The sequence below is a fragment of the Oryctolagus cuniculus genome, chromosome 17 (assembly GCF_964237555.1).
Source record: "Oryctolagus cuniculus chromosome 17, mOryCun1.1, whole genome shotgun sequence".
Taxonomy (NCBI): Eukaryota; Metazoa; Chordata; class Mammalia; order Lagomorpha; family Leporidae; genus Oryctolagus; species Oryctolagus cuniculus.
Window position 1 is genome coordinate 39,165,783 of NC_091448.1, and position 21,160 is coordinate 39,186,942.

Genomic DNA, 21,160 nt, shown 5'->3' on the forward strand with positions numbered 1-21,160 from the left:
GCGCGGCGCCAGGCGGCGGCTCACGGATCGCGGATCGCGGGGCCCGTAGGACCCGCGGGCGCGAGGCTGCGGCGGCTCGCCCTGTGTGGCCAGCAGGTGGCGCTGCGGGCCTGGCCCACGCCGCGCGCGCGAGCCTGGAACCCGGAAGCGGCCGGAGGCGGGCGGGCCCTGGGCGCCGGAGGGGCGGGTGGTCAGCCCCCTCCTGCTACCCGCCGCTCGGCGCGGCTCCTAGCCCCTTCCTCCCGCCAGCAGTGCGTCAGGACCCGCTGCACCGAGGCGTGCGAGGGGCGTCTGAAGGGGGCTCTGCAGGGACGCTCTGTCCCGCGCTGGCGGGGAGCATGGGCGTGCTCAGGGTCGGCCTGTGCCCAGGCCTCAGCCCGGAGATGGTCCAGCTTCTGCGGAGCCGCGGGATCAGGACAGGTGACGGCGGGCCGGCGGGCGTGCGTTCGTGCCGGGAAGCCGCGGGGCCACCCCTCGCCCGCCACACGCGCCTTTCCGCGCAGCCTCGGGCATGGGGCGGGGGGCGGGGACGCCAAACTCTGGGGAGCGGTGTCGCACCGGCCCTTGGGAAGCCCCTGGCCCCCTCGCTGCCCGTCAGCTACAGGTGTTTTGTTTTCAGTGGTGGACCTGGCCTCCGCAGACCTGGAGGAGGTGGCCCAGAAGTCTGGCTTGTCTTACAAGGTGAGCTCAGGAGGAGCTCCGCGCTGCGAGCCTGGGTGGGCTTCCTCGCCCCTGCCCAGGGCAAGGGAGCAGAGGCTAGCCCGAGATGGACGAGGGGAGCTGGTGAGGCCCAGGGATGGTTGAGTTCCCGGTTGTCCCTCTCAGTGGCCAGCCAGTCTGAGCTGCTCTGGAGCCTGAGCTGACACCCCCCCCCCCCCACCTTGGCAGGCCCTGGTCGCCCTGCGGCGGGTGTTGCTGGCTCAATTCTCGGCTTTCCCCATCAATGGCTCTGATCTCTACGAGGAACTCAAGAGCTCCACCGCCATCCTGTCCACGGGCATCAGGAGGTTCGTATGTGACTGAAGCTGCCTCTCAGCTCAGCCCTTGATGAGGGAGGCTGGAGAGAGCAGGTCCTTGGAAGCACTGTGGCTGTGTGGGAGATGGGGACCGTCCTGAGCTATGATGGTGGACCCCACCCCACCCCGACATCACCCCTTGCTGAGATCTACAAGATGTCAGTGTCTCCTTGTTACTCAGCACATTGGACTATCTCTTCTGTGGTCCTGCCTCCCATTTCACTTAAGGACAGCACTTTAAAAAAAAATTTTTTTTTAATTTATTTGAAAGGCAGAAAGTTACAGAGAGACAGAGGGAGAGATAGAGAGAAGTGTTCCATACGCTGGTTCACTCCCCAGAATGCCCCAGTGGCCAGAGCTGGGCCGATCCAAAGCCAGAAGCCTGGAGCTTCTTCCGAGTCTCCCATGCAGGTGCAGGGGCCCAAGGACTTGGGCCACCTTCTACTGCTTTCCCAGGTCATAGCAGGGAGCTGGATTGGAAGAGGAGCAGCCGGGGCTTGAACTGGCGCCCATATGGGATGCCAGCACTGCAGGCAGCAGCTTTATCTTCTACACCACAGCGCCAGCCCCAAGGGCTAGCATTTGCTGAGTGCCTACACTCGCATCTATTGACCATAGGGTTATAAGTGATCTCATCAGGGACCCCACAGATAGAGGCATGAACTCCACTTGAGTTTGGCCCCAGAGGAGTAGCAGAGGTGAGGCTCAAAGCCCAGGTGTATTTGAACCAGAACTTGGTTCCTTTCTCCACTCTCTGCAGTAGTAGAGAACAAGAGGACTTAACAGAAAGGAGCAGCTGCCTCCTGCCCTGATCGGCTGGGGAGGGAAAGAGTTGGAAGACAACAGGCATTTTCTGGCCAAATGAGTGCGGCCTCCTTCCTGGCCTATTTGTGCAGAGTTTGATGTCTTTGGGTTGGTTTAGCCTTTGCTGTTTCCATAACATTCTCTTGGCAAGATTCATACAGCATGGTGCCTGCCGCTGCTGCTGGGGTCCCGGTTTGTGATCCATCAGGCACTGGCTGAGTGCCTGCCTCCTGGGTGCAGGTGCATACAGATGGTATATATGCCCGGGAGGCCTTGAGGAGACTGGTGTCCACTGGGTATAGGAGAAAAGCCGGCGAACATAGGAGGAGTGAGTGCATAGAGGTGGCAGCATCCAGGAGGGAGTGATTAACAGGAAGTGGACTGGCCTCGGGCTTAGGGAGCTGATAAAACCGCCACACATGCAGAGAGCAATCAAGTGCTGCCCTGCAGGACTGCAGCTGGCTCCGGCCCTGCAGGGTAGGCCAGCCAGAGTGGTTCAGGAGGGCTCCAGAGGAGGCAGGCCTTGGGCACGGAGCAACAGATGGGCTCTCACCGAAGCTTGCTGGGAGCCGGGCACTGTGCTCAGTGTGTCGTTTCGTTACTTCACAGCCACCCGTGAGCGTGTTATCGCTAAGGTCGTCACTTGGGAGGTGAAGAAACGACTTGCTGAGGAGGGGGCGGCTAGTGAGCAGCAGCCCTGGCACACGCCCCGCCTCTGAGAGCGCCCCTCCGCCTTGCCTGCCTGCAGCTGGGAGCAGAGGCACAGGCAGTGGAGTAGAGGTGTGCAGAGTGCACGGGCGGCGGAGAGAGGCCAGGGAGGGACTGCTAGGCGGGGGTGGGGGTGCTGTGTGAGTCGGATCCAGGGCGGGTGGTGGTGGGAGATGTGTTGAATGAGAAATAGGAGAAGCTGTACCGCCAGGTGGGAGGAATCAAAGATGACTCCTCAGGTTCCCAGCCTTCATCGTGATGTGCTCCTGCCTGCCTGCCTGCCTGCCTGCCTGCCTGCCTGCCTCCCTCCCTCCCTCCCTCTCTCCCTCTCCTCTCCTCTCCTCTCCTCTCCTCTCCCCTCCCCTCCCCTCCCCTCTCCTCTCCTCTCCCCTCCCCTCTCCTCTCCTCTCCCCTCCCCTCTCCTCCCCTCCCCTCCTTCAGTGCTTAGACAGTTAACAGATGCGGCTTTAGAACCTGGGCAGGGAAGCCTGCCTTGTAGTTAGTGGTTTGAAGCCCCCAGGTGACCCCAGTGTACACACATGGTTGGGAACTGCTGATACATGCTGCTGCTGCCTTTTTTTTTTTTTTTTTTTTTTTTTTAAGATTTTATTTGAGAGGCAGAGCTACAGACAGAGAGGAAGATAGAAAGAAAGGTCCTCCATCCACTGGTTCACTCCCCAAATGGCCACAATGGCTGGAGCTGAGATGATATGGAGCCAGGAACTTCCTCCAGGGCTCCCACACGGGTACAGGAGCCCAAGGACCTGAGCCATCTTCCACTGCTTTCCCAGGCCATAACAGAGAGCTGGATCGGAAGTGGAGCAGCCGGGACCTGAAAATGGCGCCCATATGGGATGCTGGCACTGTGGGAAGAGGCTTAGCCTACTATGCCTCAGCGCCAGCCCTCTAGGCTTCTTTTTAAATCTTCGCTGGTGATTTTTACTGTGTGGGTGGGATTGAGAGTGGTTCCTCTAAGGGTTCTCAGGGTCACCTGGCGGCCTTGTTGAAGCTCAGATGCAGGCTCCACCCCAGAGTTTCTGATTCAGTAGATCGGGGGCAGGGAGCTGAGTATTTGCCTGTCTGATCAGTTCCCAGAGGTTGCTGGAGCTGCTGGTCTGGGGACCACGTTGAGGGAACCACTGCTTTAACAGAACCAGGGTTTCTCTGATTTCAGTGGGAGGAATGAGATTTAAGAATGGTAGGGGTTGGATGCTTATTAAAGAAAGACAGAGTGGGGGCCGGTGCTATGGCGTAGCAAGTAAAGCTGCCGTCTGTAGTACTGGCATCCCATATGGGTGCCAGTTTGAGTCCCGGCTGCTCCACTTCTGATCCAGCTCCCTGCTATGGCCTGGGAAAGCAGTAGAAGGTGGCCTAAGTGCTTGGGCCCCTGCACCACTGTCTGGAGACCCAAAAGAAGCTCCTGGCTTCAGATTGGCCCAGCTCTGGCCATTTGGGGAGTAAACTAGCAGATGGAAGGCCTCTTTCTCCCTCTCTGCCTCCGTCTCTCTGTAACTTTGCCTTTGAAACAAATAAAATCTTCCAAAAAAAAAGAAAGAAAAGTTAAAACTGCTTAAGAAAGAGGTCAAAGGTGATCCAAGTAAATGGAGAGACACGTCGTGTTCATGGATTAGGAGCTATGAGCATCAGTTCTCTCCACTCTGATAGATTTGATGTACTTTCTACCAAAATCCCAGACATGAATTTTTTATAGACATAAGCAGGCTTATTCTAATTATATGGAAACATTAGTAACCTAAAATAACTAGAACAATTTTGCAAAAGAGTAACATTGGAGGAATCAACTCACCCAACATTAAGACCAACTGTACTTTCATAGTTAATGAAGATATCTGTACTGTTGGCAGATTGACAGACGTACAGATCAATGGAGCAGGATAGAGACCCCCAGAAGTAGACCCACACAAGTAAACACAACTGATTTTTTTTACAAAGGTACAAAAAGGATAGAATGGAGGAAAGATAGCCTTTGAAAAAATGGTGCTGGAACTATTGGATAATAATAAAAAACTTAACCTCATACCATATATAAAGATTGACTGAAAATGAATCATAGAACTTAATTATAAAATCTAAAATGGTTGCCAGAGTTTTGCATGGCAGGAAGCCTTTGCCCATATGGGTGTCTGTTTTTGGAGACCTGGCAGCTCCACTTTTGATCCAGCTCCCTGCTTGTGTGCCTGGGAAAGCAACAGAAGATGGCCCAAGTGCTTGGGCTCCTGCACCCATGTGGGAGACCCAGAAGAAGCTCCTGACTTCAGCCTGGCCCAGCCCTGGCTGTTGCAGCCATTAGGGGAATGAACCAACAAATAGGAGATCTCTCTCTCTCTCTCTCTCCTCTCTATAACATTGCCTTACAAATAAACACATTTAAAAAAAATGAAATTATCAAGCTTTTATTATTTTGTTTGAAAGACAAATCTTTGGCTGATTCACTCCCCCAAATGCCTGCAGCAGCCAGGGCTGCACCAGTCTAAAGCCAGGAGCCCAGAACTCAATCTGGGTCTCTCACAGGAGTGGCAGAGACTGAAGTTGTTGGACCACTACCTGCTGCTTTCCAGAGTGCACATCTGTAGGAAGCTGTATTGGAAGTGGAGCTGGGATGCACACGAAACTAGACACTCTAACATAGGATGCAGGTGTCCCTGGCTGTGACCTCAACTGCTGCACCAAACACTGCACCAAGCCTCTTGTAGTCTTGCCAATAAATAAAAAATTAAAATTTAAAGAGTTTGAGGTGCAGATGTTTAGTGCAGTGGTTAAGCTGCTGCTTGGTATGCCCAAATTCCCCATCAGAATACCTGGCCTAGAGTCCTGGCCCCACTCCTGATTCCAGCTTCCTGCTTGTACAGCCTAGGAGGCAGTAAATGATGGTTCGAGTAGTCGGGTCCCTGCCACTTATGTGGGAGACTTTGATTGAGTTCCAACTCCTGGACTTGAGGAGTGAACCAGTAGATGGGAGGTTAGTCTCTGTCTCTTTCAAATTAAAAAAAAAAAAAAAAAGATAAATTGGATCTAATTAAAATTAAGTTTTTGTCTTGTAAAAAAGAGTAAGTAGCCACATATTAAAAAAAGGCATATATCTAAAATATACTCTTAAAACTCAACAATAAAAACTTTTTAAAAAGACTTACTTTAGGCCGGCGCCGCGGCTCAATAGGCTAATCCTCCGCCTGCGGTGCCGGCACACCGGGTTCTAGTCCCGGTTGGGGCACCAGATTCTGTCCCGGTTGCCCCTCTTCCAGGCCAGCTCTCTGCTGTGGCCCGGGAGTGCAGTGGAGGATGGCCCAAGTCCTTAGGCCCTGCACCTGCATGGGAGACCAGGAGAAGCACCTGGCTCCTGGCTTCGGATCAGCGTGGAGTGCCAGCTGCAGCACGCTGGCCGCAGTGGCCATTGGAGGGTGAACCAACGGCAAAGAAAGACCTTTCTCTCTGTCTCTCTCACTGTCCACTCTGCCTGTCAGGAAAAAAAAAAAAGACTTTATTTATTTGAAAGTAAAAGTGATATAGAGAGGAAGAGAGAGAGAGAGAGAGAGAGAGAGGGGTCTTCCATCCGCTGGTTCTCTCCTCAGATGATTGCAATGGCTGGGACTGGATCAGGCTGAAGCCGGGAGTCCGGAGCTTCTTCCAGGTCTCCTACATGGGTGCAGGGGCCCAGGCTGCTTTCCTAGTGTATTAGCAAGGAACTGGATCAGAGGTGGAGAAGCTGGGACTTGAACCCCAGCGCCTATATGGCACCACTACACATAGCACTGGCTCCATAAAACTATTTTTTTTAAACTTCAGACTTTTTTTTTAAGATTTTATTTATTTATTTATTTATTTTTGACAGGCAGAGTGGACAGTGAGAGAGAGACAGAGAGAAAGGTCTTCCTTTTGCCATTGGTTCACCCTCCAGTGGCCGCCGTGGCTGGCGCGATGCGGCTGGCGCATCGCACTGATCTGAAGCCAGGAGCCAGGTACTTATCCTGGTCTCCCATGCGGGTGCAGAGCCCAAGGACTTGGGCCATCCTCCACTGCACTCCCTGGCCACAGCAGAGAGCTGGCCTGGAAGAGGGGCAACCGGGACAGAATCTGGCGCCCCAACCGGGACTAGAACCCGGTGTACCGGCGCCGCAAGGTGGAAGATTAGCCTATTGAGCCATGGCGCCGGCCAAGATTTATTTTATTTATTTGAAAGAGTTACGGAGAGAGGTAGAGACAGAGAGAGAGGTCTTCCATCTGCTAGTTCACTCCCCAGATGGCCACATTGGCTGGAGCTGCACCAATCTGAAGCCAGGAGCCAGGAGCTTCTTCTGGGTCTTCCACGTGGGTGCAGGGTCCCAAGGACTTGGGCCATCTTCTGCTATCCCAAGCCATAGAAGAGAGCTGGACCAGAAGAGGAGCAGCTGGGACTTGGACCAGCGCCCATAAGGGATGCTGGTGCTTCAGGCCAGAACTTTAACCTCCTGTGCCATAGCACTGGCCAAAACTATTTTTTTTAAAAAGATTTGTTTGCTTATTTGAAAGTCAGAGTTACACAGAGAGAGGAGAGAGGAGAGAGAGAGAGAGAGATCTTCCATCCACAGGTTCACTCCCCACCTGGCCGCAATGGCCGGAGCTGCACTGATCCAAAGCCAGGAACCAGGAGCTTTTTCCGGGTCTCCCACACAGGTGCAGGGGCCCAAGGACTTGGGCCATCTTCTACTGCTTTCCCAGGCCATAGCAGAGAGCTGGATCGGAAGTGGAGCAGCAGGGTCTCAAACCAGCGCCGCTATGGGATGCTGGTGCTTCTGGCCTGGGCATTAAGCTGCTGCGCCACAGTGCTGACCCCTCCATAAAACTATTTTTACAACAACTTGGATGGCTCTCAGGGAAATGATGCTGCGTGAAGAAAAAGCCGATCACAAGGCTACATCATGTATGATTCTGTGTACGTTATCCTAAAATAACCATGGAGGTGAAGAATGAGAGGATGGGAAGGGTAACACGAGGAAGACGGTCATAATGGATGCGTTCTGTATCTTGATTGTGGTGGCGTGTATGTGATAAAATGGCGTGAACTGTGTGGGGTCACGTACACACTGGTGAGATCTGAATCAGCTCTGTGGATTGTTTCCTGGTTGTGACATTGTACTACGGTGCAGTACACCTTGCAGTACCAGGTGTCACCATTATGGTAAATCAGGTGATGGGTACATGGGCCCTCCTTGAGTGATTTTAGAACATTTTTTTTGCAATTTCCTGAATATTTGTTTACAAAGCTAAAAAAAATTGCAAATCATGGGAAACGCTGTCAGGAAAACCCATAATGAGCCGAGATGGAGAATGAAAGGAAGACCTTTGGGCAGGTTGGCCTGGGCCCCTCTGGAGAAGTGAGCTTTGAGCTGAGAGTGGAAGGAGGATGAGGACTGGGGAGGAACCTTTTAGCCTGGCTCCCTCCCAGCAGAAAACTCCACCAAGAGGAGCTGCCTGGCCAGACATGTTCAGAGCATCTGACAGAGCTGCTGTTTGGAAGGAATACTTTGCTTTTCTTCTATTCCCCTTTCTACTTAACTTGCTGATTGTTTCTCTTCCCTCTTCTTCTGCCATCAGCCTGGACAAACTGCTTGATGCTGGTCTCTATACTGGAGAAGTAACTGAAATCGTAGGAGCCCCAGGTAGCGGCAAAACCCAGGTACACATGAGGCCTGCGGCCTGGAGGATTGGGGATGCTGGATCCGAAGCCCTGGATCCCTGGGGGCCTCTGCCAGACTCATGGGTTGGGAGCTCAGAAGAGAAAGGATGAGTGAGGAGAAGTGGGGCTTGGACTTGGCCCCTTTGTGTCACTGGAATCTGGACAAGGTTTGGTGGGGAGCTCCCGTCTCGGGCCCTCTGTGAGCACTCAAGTTCACCTGATCCTCTGTCCTTTATTCAGGTATGTCTTTGTGTGACTGCCCATGTGGCCCATGGCCTCCAGCAGAACGTCTTGTACATTGATTCCAATGGAGGGCTAACAGCCTCGCGCCTCCTCCAGCTGCTACAGGCTAGAACCCAGGATGAGGAGGAACAGGTGAGGGGCAGGACAGCTGGGTTTCTTCAAGATTCTGGCAGAAGAAGACTCCGTTATCCCCCTATACCACGAGGCTTCTGGCTGTTTGGGTGAATGGTCATTTCTTGTTTTGAGACTTGCTGTTCTAGAAACACTTCCTGTATTCCTGAGGCCTCCCCTGTTAATGCCATCATCCCAGCTTGGGTGCCACCCACACCATCCCTTCCAGGAAACACTTCCAACTCCTTGTGTATCAGGGCTGGCAAACACCCAGCATCTTGTTTCCAGCCCATTTCTTGTCCATGGCAGGCATCACTAGTCAATTGTATCACTCTCCCAGTGGGTTCTGAGTGCTTTACAGCTCAGCACCCAAGCGGCCACTGCTGTGAGAATTGGTCCATTAGACAAAGCCCATTTGCCAGCTTCGACTCAAGTCCTTGCTTCTTCCCCTTCTCAGCCTTGTAATCCACCACCCCCTCGCCTTCCTTGAGCCCCTGCTCCTTCTTACTCAAAGTCCCTGCTTCTCTCCCCACTCCTCAGGCAGCAGCTCTGCAGAGGATCCAGGTGGCGCGTGCGTTCGACATCTTCCAGATGCTGGATGTGCTGCAGGACTTCCGAGGCACTGTGGCCCAGCAGGTGAGCCTGCTGTTGTGGTCCTCCCTGCTCTACCCAGCTTGCCACGGGCTCTCTGCGTGTGGGCAGGTGTTGCAGGAAATGCAGATGTGCTTGCCGGAAACAACCCCTTGAACACAAGGATTTTGTTCTGTTCACATATGCACCCCCCACTAGATCAGTTAGGAATACTTTGAACTGCAAATAAGAGTGACTTGAACTTCAAGGACATTTAGTTATCTCATATGAGCCTGGGGATTGCCGTTGCTTAGTATCAGAGCACTGAATTTTTGTTTCTGATTCTCTTGTTCTGCCCTTCATGATGTAAAGTGGCTGCTTTAGTTCTAAGCGTCTTGTCGTCACACAGCCACACCATATTCAGAGCAGCTGATGGATGGTTCTTTTCTGTACTTCGCTTTTATCAGGGAATAAAATCTTTCTCTAGATCCCACTAGTAGGCTTCCTTCTTCCCCATACATCTAGTTGGCCAAAATTGAGTGGGATATGTTTCTTGAACCAGGAATTGGGCCCGCCTTCCCTGAAAGTCATACTTCTGACCAGTACCTGAACACGTTCAGAGTCCCGTTAGCAAGGAAAGGTGAGGTCTGAGTGACATTTGAGTTGGTGCCCTGCTTTACTTGCTTATGTAAGATTTGGGTTTCTTATTCATGACTGTTAGATCTAGAAGACACTTTGATACAATCATTTGGTTCATCTCAAACTTTTTCTCTTGCTGGAAAGCGTGAAATGTTCCCATGGGTATTTCCAGGTTTGTCTATAAAAGTATATGCTTTTTACAAACTTTAGAACATATTATAATTGAATACTTGCTTTAGGACTTATAGCTGATTATGGCCTACCAGTGTGTTGAGACATGAAGTCTAGTAGTCAGCACTAACCAACTCAAATTTTTTTTTCTTTTTAAAAAATATATATTTATTTGAGAGGCAGAATTAGACAATGAAAGGGAGAGACAGAAAGGTCTTCCATCTACTGGTTCACTCTCAGTGGCCACAACAGCTGGGGCTGGGCCAATCTGAAGCCAGGAGCCAGGAGCTTCTTCCAGGTCTTCCCTGTAGGTACAGGGGCTACTGCTTTCCCAGGCCATAGCAGAGAGCTGGGTTGGAAGAGGAGCAGCTAGGACATGAGCCAACACTCTATGGGATGCTGGTGCCACAGGTGGAGGCTTAACCTACCATCCCACAGTGCGGGCTCCTAATTTTTTTCTTTTTTAATATTTTTTATTTTATTTGAAAGGCAAAGTTACAAAGAGAAAGAGCGATCTTCTGTCTCCTGGTTCACTCCCCAAATGGCTGCAAGAGCAAGGGTTAGGCCAGGCTCAAGCCAGGAACCTAGAATTCCATCCAGGTCTCCCATGTGGGTGGCAGGGACCAAAGTATTTGGGCCATCCTTAGCTGCTTTCCCAGGTGCATTAGCAGGGAGCTGGATCGGAAGTGGAGCAACTGAGACTTGAACCAGCTCATATGGGATGCCTGTGTTGGAGGCTGCAGCTTAGCCCACTATACCAGCACATCGGCCACTTAACTCTCATTTAAAAAAATGATTTATTTATTTGAAAAGTAGCATGAGAGAGATTTTCCATCCCCTGGTTCATTTCTGAACTGCTCATAGCAACTGGGGCTGGGCCAGGTCAAAGCCAGAAGCCTGGCGCTCCATCCACGTCCCATGTCGGTGGCAGGAACCCAAGGCCATCATTTGTTGCCTCCAAGATGCATTAGCAGGGAGCTGGATTGTAAGCAGAGGTGGGACTCCTCAGATCCCAGGCATTCCAGTATGGGATACAGGCATCCAAAGCAGCTACAACGTCTACCCCTGTCGCTCCCCCTCTTCATGGAGGAACGACACAGGACCCTGCGCTGTTCTTTCGTCTGCTCGGCCCTCCCCGGGTTTGCTGCTGGTTCTTCCCGGGTTGGCTACTATCCCTTCCACCTCCGTGGAAGGGCGGTTCCCCCTGGCCGCTTTCCCCACTTCCGCAGGGGAGCAGCACACCGCCGGCCGGCTCTCTCGGGGGCTGCACAGGTGTTCCCCTTAGATGTTCCCCTTAGATGTTCCTGGTGCATGCCGTCTCTCTCCTCCTTTATAGTCCTCTTCCACCAATCCTAACTCGGCTGCCCACACGCCGAGTATGCTGCTCTCCTCCAATCAGGAGCAAGTCCTACAGTTTATTGGTTGAACTGGAGGCAGCTGCGTAGAAGCTGTTTTCTTCTCTCCCAGCGCCATATTGTGGGAGAGCAGATGCATAGAATAAGTCTTAATTCCAGTAACTTAGTCCAGTCCGAATTGCTCCCCACATACCCCAGAAACTCTCATTTTTGTTTTACTTACTTATTTGAAAGTGCAACTGACAGATATCTCCCATCTACTGGTTCACTCTCCAAATGACCATAACAGCTGGAGCTGGGCCACACCAAAGCTAGAATCAGGAACTCCATCCAGGTTTCTCACGGGGGTAGCAAGGACCCACATACTTGAGGCATCCCCTGGTGCCACCTGTGATGCACGTCATCAGGAAATGGGTAGGGAGGTAGGGACCAGAGCCAGGATTTGAATCCTGGGACTCTTGTAGGATGCCGGCGTCCACAGTGGTATTTTAAGTGCTGTACCAGACACTTGCTCCAACCCTCTTGGTTTTACAGATGAAGAGAGTAAAGACCAGAGAAGTTTCCCAAAGTTATCATGCATTTAGGACAAGAACTAACCTATGAACCAAATCCTTCAATGCCACGTCACAACACTATATTTCTTTACTGTAAGGCAACTAAGTGGTATATATTCTTCTGCTGCACAACAAGTTACCACACACTTAATGACTTAGCACATTTATTATCAAAAATCTAGGTATCCTAAGCTGGATCCTCTGCTTGGGGTCTCATAGAGTTGTGATCAAGGTTAGACTGGACTGTGTCCTCCCTGGAGGCTTACAGGTTGGCTCAGGTTGCTGGCAGAGTGCACTTCCTGGTGGTCTCAGCTTCTTGCTAGCATTGGCTAGAGGCTGCATTCAGCTCCTAGAGGCTGCCCATTGTTCCTGCCATGAGACCCTTGCCACAGGGAGCCAGTAGTAGCATGGCCACTGCTTCCTCAACATGGGAGGAGAGTGGGAGCAAGTAGAAACCCCGAGTCTTTTATGATGATTAAACCACATCCCAGTTACTTTGCAGTGTCATGCACCTGATCAAGAGTGACATTCCACTCTGAAGCCTTATTGATGATAATGGACAAGCTGTGGTGGCTTTCCACACCTAATGTTCTCAGCTTCACTCTTACATGGGTAGGTTTCCCTTTGCCTGAATACTTCATAAATAAGTAATCATTTTACCAGTATTGGTGAGCATTCTCTCTATGTTATTGTTTAGTCACTAAGAAAGTGTCTAAGACTTTGAGAACTTACTATACACTAACATGGTCTAATTTGCTTCTCATGGGAACCCTGGGAGGCAGGTACTATGATTTCCTCCATTTTGTCCTTCAGAAAACAGAATTGGAAAAGGTAGCATAACTCCCTCAAGATCTCACAGGGATATAGAGAGCTGGGGCTCAAAGCAGGTGGTTTGGCTCCAGAGTGTGTGCACTTGACCATGACCCAGCCTGCTAGCACCCCCACCAACATGTAGTGAGACTGCACAGGCACTGGGAAGAGCAAGACATTCCTGCTGCCTTCAGAGGAGCCGAGCAAGGCGAAGGCGGAAGTCTGTGCTATAACAGAACGCACTGTGCCAAGTCCATGACACAAGCAGAACAGAAGAGGGCTTCACATGTCCGAGAAAGAGGGAAAAGAGTCGTCAATTCCGGGTGGGGAACTGTTTCATCTTTCAGTCTCACCTGGCTGAAATGAATTACTGTACATTAAAATAGTGGCTCAGATTTTGCAAACTAGGAAAAAATACTTCTCTCTGTCTCTGTCTCCTCTCCTTCTATCACACACACACAGTGGTTGTACGACTTCAAATAAAATTTGAAAGCCTATTTGAAAAAATAAAAAAGAGTGACATTCCAGCACCACTGATGTCATATTGGTCAGAAACAAGTCACACGTTTCCCCTGCACTCAAGGGGAAGAGATTATATAAGGGCCTGAATACTTGAGGGTGGGGCTGTGGAGTCCACTCTCAGGTCTGTCAGCCACAGATGACCTGATGGCTTCATGGTCGCAGCAAAAGGCTTGCTGTGTCACTTAGCCAGAGTTCAACCTGCTGTCCCAGAGGGGTCGGGGATGCTGAGCAGATTTCAACTTGAGCTTTTTTCTCCCATCTGCTCTTAGACACACTAGTTACTGAGACTCAGTAGCTAGAAGGTGAAGGGAGACTTGCTGAGTATCCAGTACCTGGTCAAGGGGAAGTGGGAGAAATGTGGTAGAAGCAGAATCACAATATAAAAAGGGAGAAGAGAAAGGAAAAATGAAAGCCAGTTCAGGCCCAGAGAAACTAGGAGGGTGCCAATGTTTGGGAAGAGACAGAAATTAGGAATTTGGGTGGGTGTTTAGCCTAGTGGCTAAGATGCTTATATTGCAGTACTCTGGTTCCTGAGTCCAGCTTCCTGCTAATTTGGACCTTGGGAGGCAGCAGGCAAGGGCCCAGTTAATTGGATCCCTGCTCCCCGCTCTTACCGCCATGTGGGAGACCTGGATTGAGGTCCTGGCTTTAGCTGGCCCAGTGCCAGCTGTTGTGGGCATTTGGGGGGGGGTGAACCAGGAGATGAGGTTTTTCTCCCTCTCTCTTACATCCTCTCATCTTTCTGCCTCTCAAATAAATAAAAAACAAACTAACAAAAGTCTGGTTTGAAAGATGACGTCTTATCTCAGAGAAAGAGCGGTGTTTATTTGGGACCACGTTAGCAATGGGAGATTGGGCACTGGAGGCATGCTCTAGGAAGAGAGGGAGAAGTGCAGAGAAGGCTCAGCTCTTCAGCAGAGGAAGCTGGGAGTTTGGGGGCAGTAGAAAGCAGGAGAAGGGAGGAAGGGGTATGGGATTCAAGAAAGCGGGGGTGGGCATTGGGTACAATGGTGAAGTTATCCCGTGGACCCCCACAGCCCATATTGGAGGGCCTGGTTCAAGTCTTGGGTCTTCTGCTTCTTTTTTTTTTTTTTTTTGGATAGGCAGAGTGGATAGTGAGAGAGAGAGACAGAGACAAAGGTCTTCCTTTGCCATTGGTTCACCCTCCAATGGCCGCCACGGCTGGCGCACTGTGGCCGGCGCACCGCGCTGATCTGAAGCAGGAGCCAGGTGCTTCTCCTGGTCTCCCATGCGGGTGCAGGGCCCAAGCACTTGGGCCATCCTCCACTGCCTTCCTGGGCCACAGCAGAGAGCTGGCTTGGAAGAGGGGCAACCAGGAAAGAATCCGGTGCCCCGACCAGGACTAGAACCCGGTGTGCCGGCGCCGCTAGGTGGAGGATTAGCCTGTTGAGCCGCGGCGCCGGCTGGGTCTTCTGCTTCTGATCCAGCTTCCTGCTTGTGCACACCATGCCAGATAGCATCGATGGCTTAATAGTTTGGTCCTTGTGACCCACATGGAAGACCCAGCTGGAGTTCCAGGCTCTTGGCTTCAGCCTGGCCCAGCCCTGGCTGTGGTAGGCATTTAGGGGATAAACCAGTAGAAGAAAGATCTCTTCTAGTCTCTCTCTCTCTCCCTCTCCCCCTCTGCATTTCAAGTAAGTGAAAATAAATAAATAAAAATTTAAAAAGAAAAGAAGAAATAGGAGAGGGGCCTAGCAAGATGAGGAGAGACTGATATGAGAAAAATGGCCACAGGACCCTGAATGGAAATTTCTAAAACTTGATCATTTCAGTGTACTTGTGATCTTGTGATTTAAATTTTATTTATTTTTATTTAGTTGAAAGGCAAGCAGGAGGCCAGCGCCGTGGCTCACTTGGCTTATCCTGTGCCTGTGGCACCGGCACCCCAGGTTCTAGTCCGGGTTGGGGTGCCAGGTACTAGTCCTGGTTGCTCCTCTTCCAGTCCAGCTCTCTGCTGTGGTCCGAGAGGGCAGAGGAAGATGGCCCAAGTGCTTGGGTCCCTGCATCTGCATGAGAGACCAGGAGGAAGTACCTGGCTCCTGGCTTCGGATCGGCACAGTGCACCGGCCGTAGCAGCCATTAGGGGAGTGAACCAACGGAAGGAAGACCTTTCTCCCTCTGTCTCTCTGTCACTGTCTATAACTCTCTCTGTCTCTGTCTCTGTCTCTCTCTCACTGTCTAACTCTGCCTAGCCAAAAAAAAAAAAAAAAAAAAAAAAAAAAAAAAAAAAAGGCAAGGAGGAAAGAGAGATCGCCTTCTTGTACACTCCCCAAATACCCACAGCAGCTAGGACTGGGCCAGGCCAAAGCTGGGAAGCAGGAACTGCATCTATGTCTCCCATGTGGGTGGTAGGATCCAAGTACTTAAGCCGTCATCTGTTGTCTCCCATGATGCACATTAGGAGGAAGCTGGGTTGGAAGCTGAGCCAGGACTTTTTGCTGGCCCTCCAGTATGGGATGCTGGTGTCCTAAGTGGTGGCCTAACTCACTGCATCACAGCACCTGCCCCGTCCTGAGATTTTAACCCTCTCTCTACCTGAGTTTTCAGTAGTCTTATTCATGCCAGTGGTGGGGTTGCTGAATTTCCGCAGTACCCTTGCAGCTGTGTTTGGACTGCGGAGGTTATTTCTTACTAATTTTTGATGGAGAAGCAAGCTTGTCCTGCAGTCGGTGCCCCTAGACACCACTGGCTTATGGCAGCTACTTCTGCAGTCTCTCCAGGTGACAGGTTCTTCAGGGACTGTGAAGGTAGTCGTCGTGGACTCGGTGACTGCGGTGGTTTCCCCACTTCTGGGAGGTCAGCAGAGGGAAGGTGAGTGATGTGGCAGAGCCTGGGACCAGGGATATGACCTTGCTCTGGAGGGCGGGGTGTGGCCTGCCCAGTCCCCAGCCTCCTGCTGCCCTCCCTCTCTGTTCTCCCCCAGGCTTGGCCTTGATGATGCAGCTGGCCCGCGAGCTGAAGACCCTGGCCCGGGACCTTCGCCTGGCGGTGGTGGTAAGGAAACAGGCTTGGCCAATGAACTTGATTTCTAGTCATAGCTTGCTCTTTATTTCTTGTAATTCTGTAAATGGTGGCTTCTGAATCCCAAAAAGTTGCCCTTTAGGGAAGGGACATAGCCCAGCTTCCCAGAATCAGTGCAGTTCTGCCCTGGGAGGGAGCCGGACTGTAAATAGCCCAGGGGATCAGAGATGCCCCCCCCCTTTTTTTTTAAAGATTTATGTATGTACTTGAAAGGCAGAGTTACAGAGATCAGAGGCAGAGAGAGAGAGAGATGTCTTCCATCCTTTGGTTCACTCCCCAATTGGCCGCAACGGCCGGAGCTGGGCCAGGCCAAAGCCAGGAGCCCAAAACTTCATCCAGGTATCCCATGTGGTGCAGGGCCCCAGGTAATTAGAACATCCTCTGCTGCTTTCCCAGGTACATTAGCAGGGAGCCGGATTGGCTGCACAGCAGCTGGGACCACCATTCTACTTCCTATGTATGATTTTGGTTACTCTGAGTATCTCATACACAGGGAATCATATGATATTTGCCTTTCTATGACGAGCATATTTCACTTACAGTAATAGTCTCAGTTTTGTTTATCCACATTGTAGCATGTCAGAATTTTCTTTTAAAAAAATTATTTATTTGAAAGGCAGAGTTAGAGAGAGGGAGGGAGGAGAGAAAGAGAGAGAGAATGGAGAGATACACAGAGAGAGATCTTCTATCCTCTGATTCACTCCCCAAATGACTGCAACAGCCAGGGCTGGGCAAGGCCAAAACTAGGAGCCAGGAGCTTCTTCCCGGTATCCCACATGGGTGCAGGGGCCCAAGGACTTGGCCATCCTCTGCTGCCTTCCCAGGCCATAGCAGAGAGCTGGATTGGAAGTGGAATAGCTGGGACTCAAAATGATGCCTATACGGCTGAGGCTTTAACCAGCTGTGCCACAGTGCCGGCCCAGTTTCCTTCCTTTCTGAGGCTGGGTATTCTATTGTATCCCACGTTTTGCTTTTTCATTCATCCATTGATGGACACTTGGTTTGTTTCCACCTTTTGGCTGTGGTGAATAATGCTGCCGTGAACGTGGGGGTACAAATGTTTCTTTGTGCTCTTTCAGTTCTTTCTCTGTATACTCAGAAGGGAAGTTAGTAGATGGGTGTGGTAATTCTATTTTTAATTTTCTGAGGAGCTGCCAGTTTCCATAGCGAGTATAAAGCTACATGTTATTAATGCTTGTATCAGAGTGATTGGCACACTTTTTCAAAAAGATTTTTTATTTATTTGAGAGGTAGAGTTAGGGAGAGAGAGAGAAAAATGTCTTCCATCCACTGGTTCATTCCCCAAACGCCTGCAACAGCTGGAGCTGGACTGATCTGAAGCTAGGAGCTTCTTCCAGGATTCCCACACAGGTATAGGGGCCGAAGCACTTGAGCCATCTTCCACTGCTTTCCCAGGTTATAAGCAGAGAGCTGGATCAGAAGAGAAGCAGCCCAGGACACAGTCAGTGCCCATATGGGATGCCGGCACCACAGGTGGAGGCTTATAAGGCCTACTATGCAACAGTGCTAGCTCTGGGATTGGCAGACTTTTTAAAAAAGATTTACTTATTTGAGAGCAGGATGGAGAGAGAGAGAAAGCGATATTGAGCGATCAGTCTTCTATCTGCTGATTCACTCTCCAAATGGCTGCGATGGCAACGGCTGGTCCAGGCTGAAGCAGGGAGCCTGGAACCCCATCAGGTCTCCCAAGTACTTGGGCCACCATCGAAATGCTTTCCCAGTCACATTAGCAGAGAACTGGATTGGAAGCAGAGCAGTTGTGACTCCAACAGCACTCTGATATAGAATGCCAGTGTTGTGAACAGCAGCTTAACCTTCTGTGCCACGAAGCTGGCCCCAGCGAGCTTTTTCTGCAAAAGCCCGCATAGTAAATATTTGAGGACCATAAAATAAATATTTGCAAGAATTTGGTCTGTGTTTCATCTATACAGCTCTACCAATATACCGTAAAAGCAGCCAGGGCAGTACATAAACAAATGGGCATGGCTATGTTCCACTACAATTTGATTTATACTAATGATTTTGGGGATGAATTTGGCTTGTGGGCTACAGTTTGCCAACCCCTGCTGTATCATAGTGATCTGTATGCTGTGCCATTCCCAGTTCCTGATCATTTGGCCTTCAGGTCATTACTGGTTATCCTTTGTTATAAATAAAACTGTGGTAACATCAAAGTCTCTTAGAACATCTCATATGTCCTCAAAATAAACCCCAAATATATGATTGCTGAGTTGGAGATATATGTATATAAAACTTTATTATCTATTTGAAAGGCAGAGAGAGACAGATATCTTCCATCTACTTGTTAACTCCTCAAATGCCTGCCAACAGCTGAGGCTGGGTCAGGCTGAATCCAGGAACCATGAATTCATTCCAGGTCTCCCATGTGGGTGGTGGGGACCCAAGTACTTGAGCCATCACCTGCTAACTCTCAGGGTACACATTAGCAGGAAGCTGCAGTGGAGAGAGGAACCAAGACTCAAACTCAGACACTCCAGTGTGGAATGTGAGCGTCCCAACCCAAGTGGTGTCGTAATTGCTTTGCCAAATGCCTGCCCTAATACGTGATTTTAAAATGTCTGCATGTGACACTGCTGAACTTCCAGGAAGTTTCTGCTCATTTATGTACCTACCAGCAGTGTGAATCTGTTTCCCCATTCTTTTGCTTTAATACAAGGTCCCAGGGCGTCCCTTTCCTGGCTTTTGGATGTGTGTGGGTACCTGTCAGGTGCCAGGCTCTGGCTTAGGCAGTGGGTGTGGTGGAATGAGGTGAAAAGGTCATGCCAAGATGGCCACTGACAACAGAAACTGCCTGGCAACAGGCAGTGATTGGATGGCTTTGGAAACCACATGACAACAGAGGAAACCACATGACAACAGAGCCTGACTGATGGCAGGCCGTGATTGGATGGTTTCAGAAACTGCCTGGCAACAAGAGCCTGATTGGCAACAGGCTGTGATTGGATGGCTTTGGAAACTGCCTGGCAACAGGCTGTGATTGGTTGGGGCATAGACCGCCCCTTGACCAGATTGACTGGTCTTGACTATATAAGCTGTTGTACTAACTGAAATAAACGAGTCTGCAGGCTGCTTGCCTCAAGGCGGCTTTCACCCAACTCCTGGGGTCTGTGTGGTGACTCCACGCCTCTTGCCCCCACCACACTCCTCTCAGAAAAGAATCCACTGCAACATTGTTGAGAAATCAACTGCAACACATGGGGATTTTCAGTCATGAAAGAACCACATCCCTGCCCTCCAGGGCTCATCCAGAGAATGCCCCAAGCCTCAAGCTGTGTATCTCTATGACTGGTCTGGCTGGGCAGTGCCAACGGCCAGGGTAGGACCCCTTCCAAAACTCCCTGCAGCCCCATACAGAAAGCACTGGGTGGACATGGACTCCCAATGCCCATCTGTTGGGTTGGGTATTGTAGGCTCAAGCCCACCCCTGTCTTCCATTTAGGAAATAGCAGATGGCACTGCTCATTTCCAGGCATGTGCTCCCTCACCATTTGTTTGGGGTCAGGCCTGAGACCTCAGGGCTTAGTGGAAAGAGCTCAGCTCAGGTCGGGAGCCCTAGGTTCAGGTACGAGTCTTGAGGGAGTTATTTCTCTGCAGGCTCCCTCTGTTTTCTCATCTATAAAATGAAGCAGTAAGGACGATGTCCTCTATTCTAGTATTATGAACGTGTCTTTTTGTTTTTAAGATTTATTTATTTGAAAGCCAGAGTTACAGAGAGAGGAGGAGAAACAGAGATCTTCACTCCCTAAATGGCTGCAACGGCCAGGGCTGGGCCAGGCCAAAGCCAAGAGCTTCATCTGGGTCACCTATATGTATGCAGGGTCCCAGGGACTTGGGCCATCTTCTGCTTTCCCAGGCACATTAGCAGGGAGCTGGATTGGAAGTAGAGCAGCTGGGACTTGATCTGGTGCCCACATGGGATTCTGGCTCTACAGGCAGTGGTTTAACCCCCTACACCATGACACTAGCCCTTGGACATGTCTTTTTTCTTATGCTGCAGGTGACCAACCATGTGACCCGAGATAGGGACAGTGGGAAGCTTAAACCTGCTCTTGGACGTTCCTGGAGCTTTGTACCGAACACCCGGATTCTCCTGAGCACCACTGAGGAATCAGGAGCCTCAGAAAGGAGCTGGTGCACAGCGTGTCTGACCAAATCCCCCCGTCAGGTGAGCCAGCCTCTGAGGCATGCCAGTAATTGATTGTGGATTCCCTGCCCGCAGGTGCCTTGTGGAAGAATTGTTTAGATGCTGAGACCCTGCAGCAAAAGGGACTACTTGCTTGCATTGCTTATTCAGCTTGCCCTTCCCTTTTCTCTCTTCTTCCAGCCAACGGGTGTCCAGGAGGTTATAGACATTGCGACCTGGGGGCCTCCAGAGCAGAACCCAGCATCCCAAGAAGAGCAGACGTGACTGTTGCAATGACTGGTGCTGTTGCTTGGGAAGTGGAGGGCATTGAGTCTCTCTCGAATTTTCCTTCCTAGTGAGACCTGCTGTTCACTGCCACTCACCTTCTGGGACTGCTGTGTTCTCAGGCTGGTGAGAGGAGAGAGGACAGCCTCACTCTGCAAGAAGTCACGGAGCCACAGGCCAGAGAGGAGGCTACAGTGGGAAGACCCGGAAGTTCAAGATTCAGATTCCTTCCCTTGTTCTGCGAGCACTGAGCTCACCCTGACTTGGGGCGTCTCTGAAGAGGCACGCTAATGACTGGCTGGGTCACCCTGAGTGTCACCGTCTGATCCTGTGCTGCGTCCTAGCATGGTGACCGAGCCAGGAAGCCTGTGCTTGCCTTTGCTTCTGTCTCTTCTTTCTGTTGGGGGTGAGGGCCTCTGTGTGTGTATCTTAGCTCCCTTTCCCTTGGCTGTCTCTTGAGTTACTGGGAAAATAACCTCATGAATGCAAAA

General features: G+C 51.0%; 1 protein-coding gene across 1 annotated transcript; it reads left to right on the plus strand.

Moving 5' to 3' along the window:
- Positions 1–9: 9 nt before the first annotated feature.
- On the plus strand, positions 10–21,160 carry RAD51D (RAD51 paralog D). Its single transcript, XM_051825474.2, has 10 exons — positions 10–420; positions 620–681; positions 889–1,007; positions 8,121–8,202; positions 8,443–8,577; positions 9,097–9,192; positions 15,910–16,009; positions 16,122–16,192; positions 20,259–20,426; positions 20,586–21,160. The coding sequence occupies exons 1-10, from the start codon at positions 339–341 to the stop codon at positions 20,667–20,669; spliced, it is 999 nt and encodes a 332-aa protein (XP_051681434.2). The 5' UTR covers positions 10–338; the 3' UTR covers positions 20,670–21,160.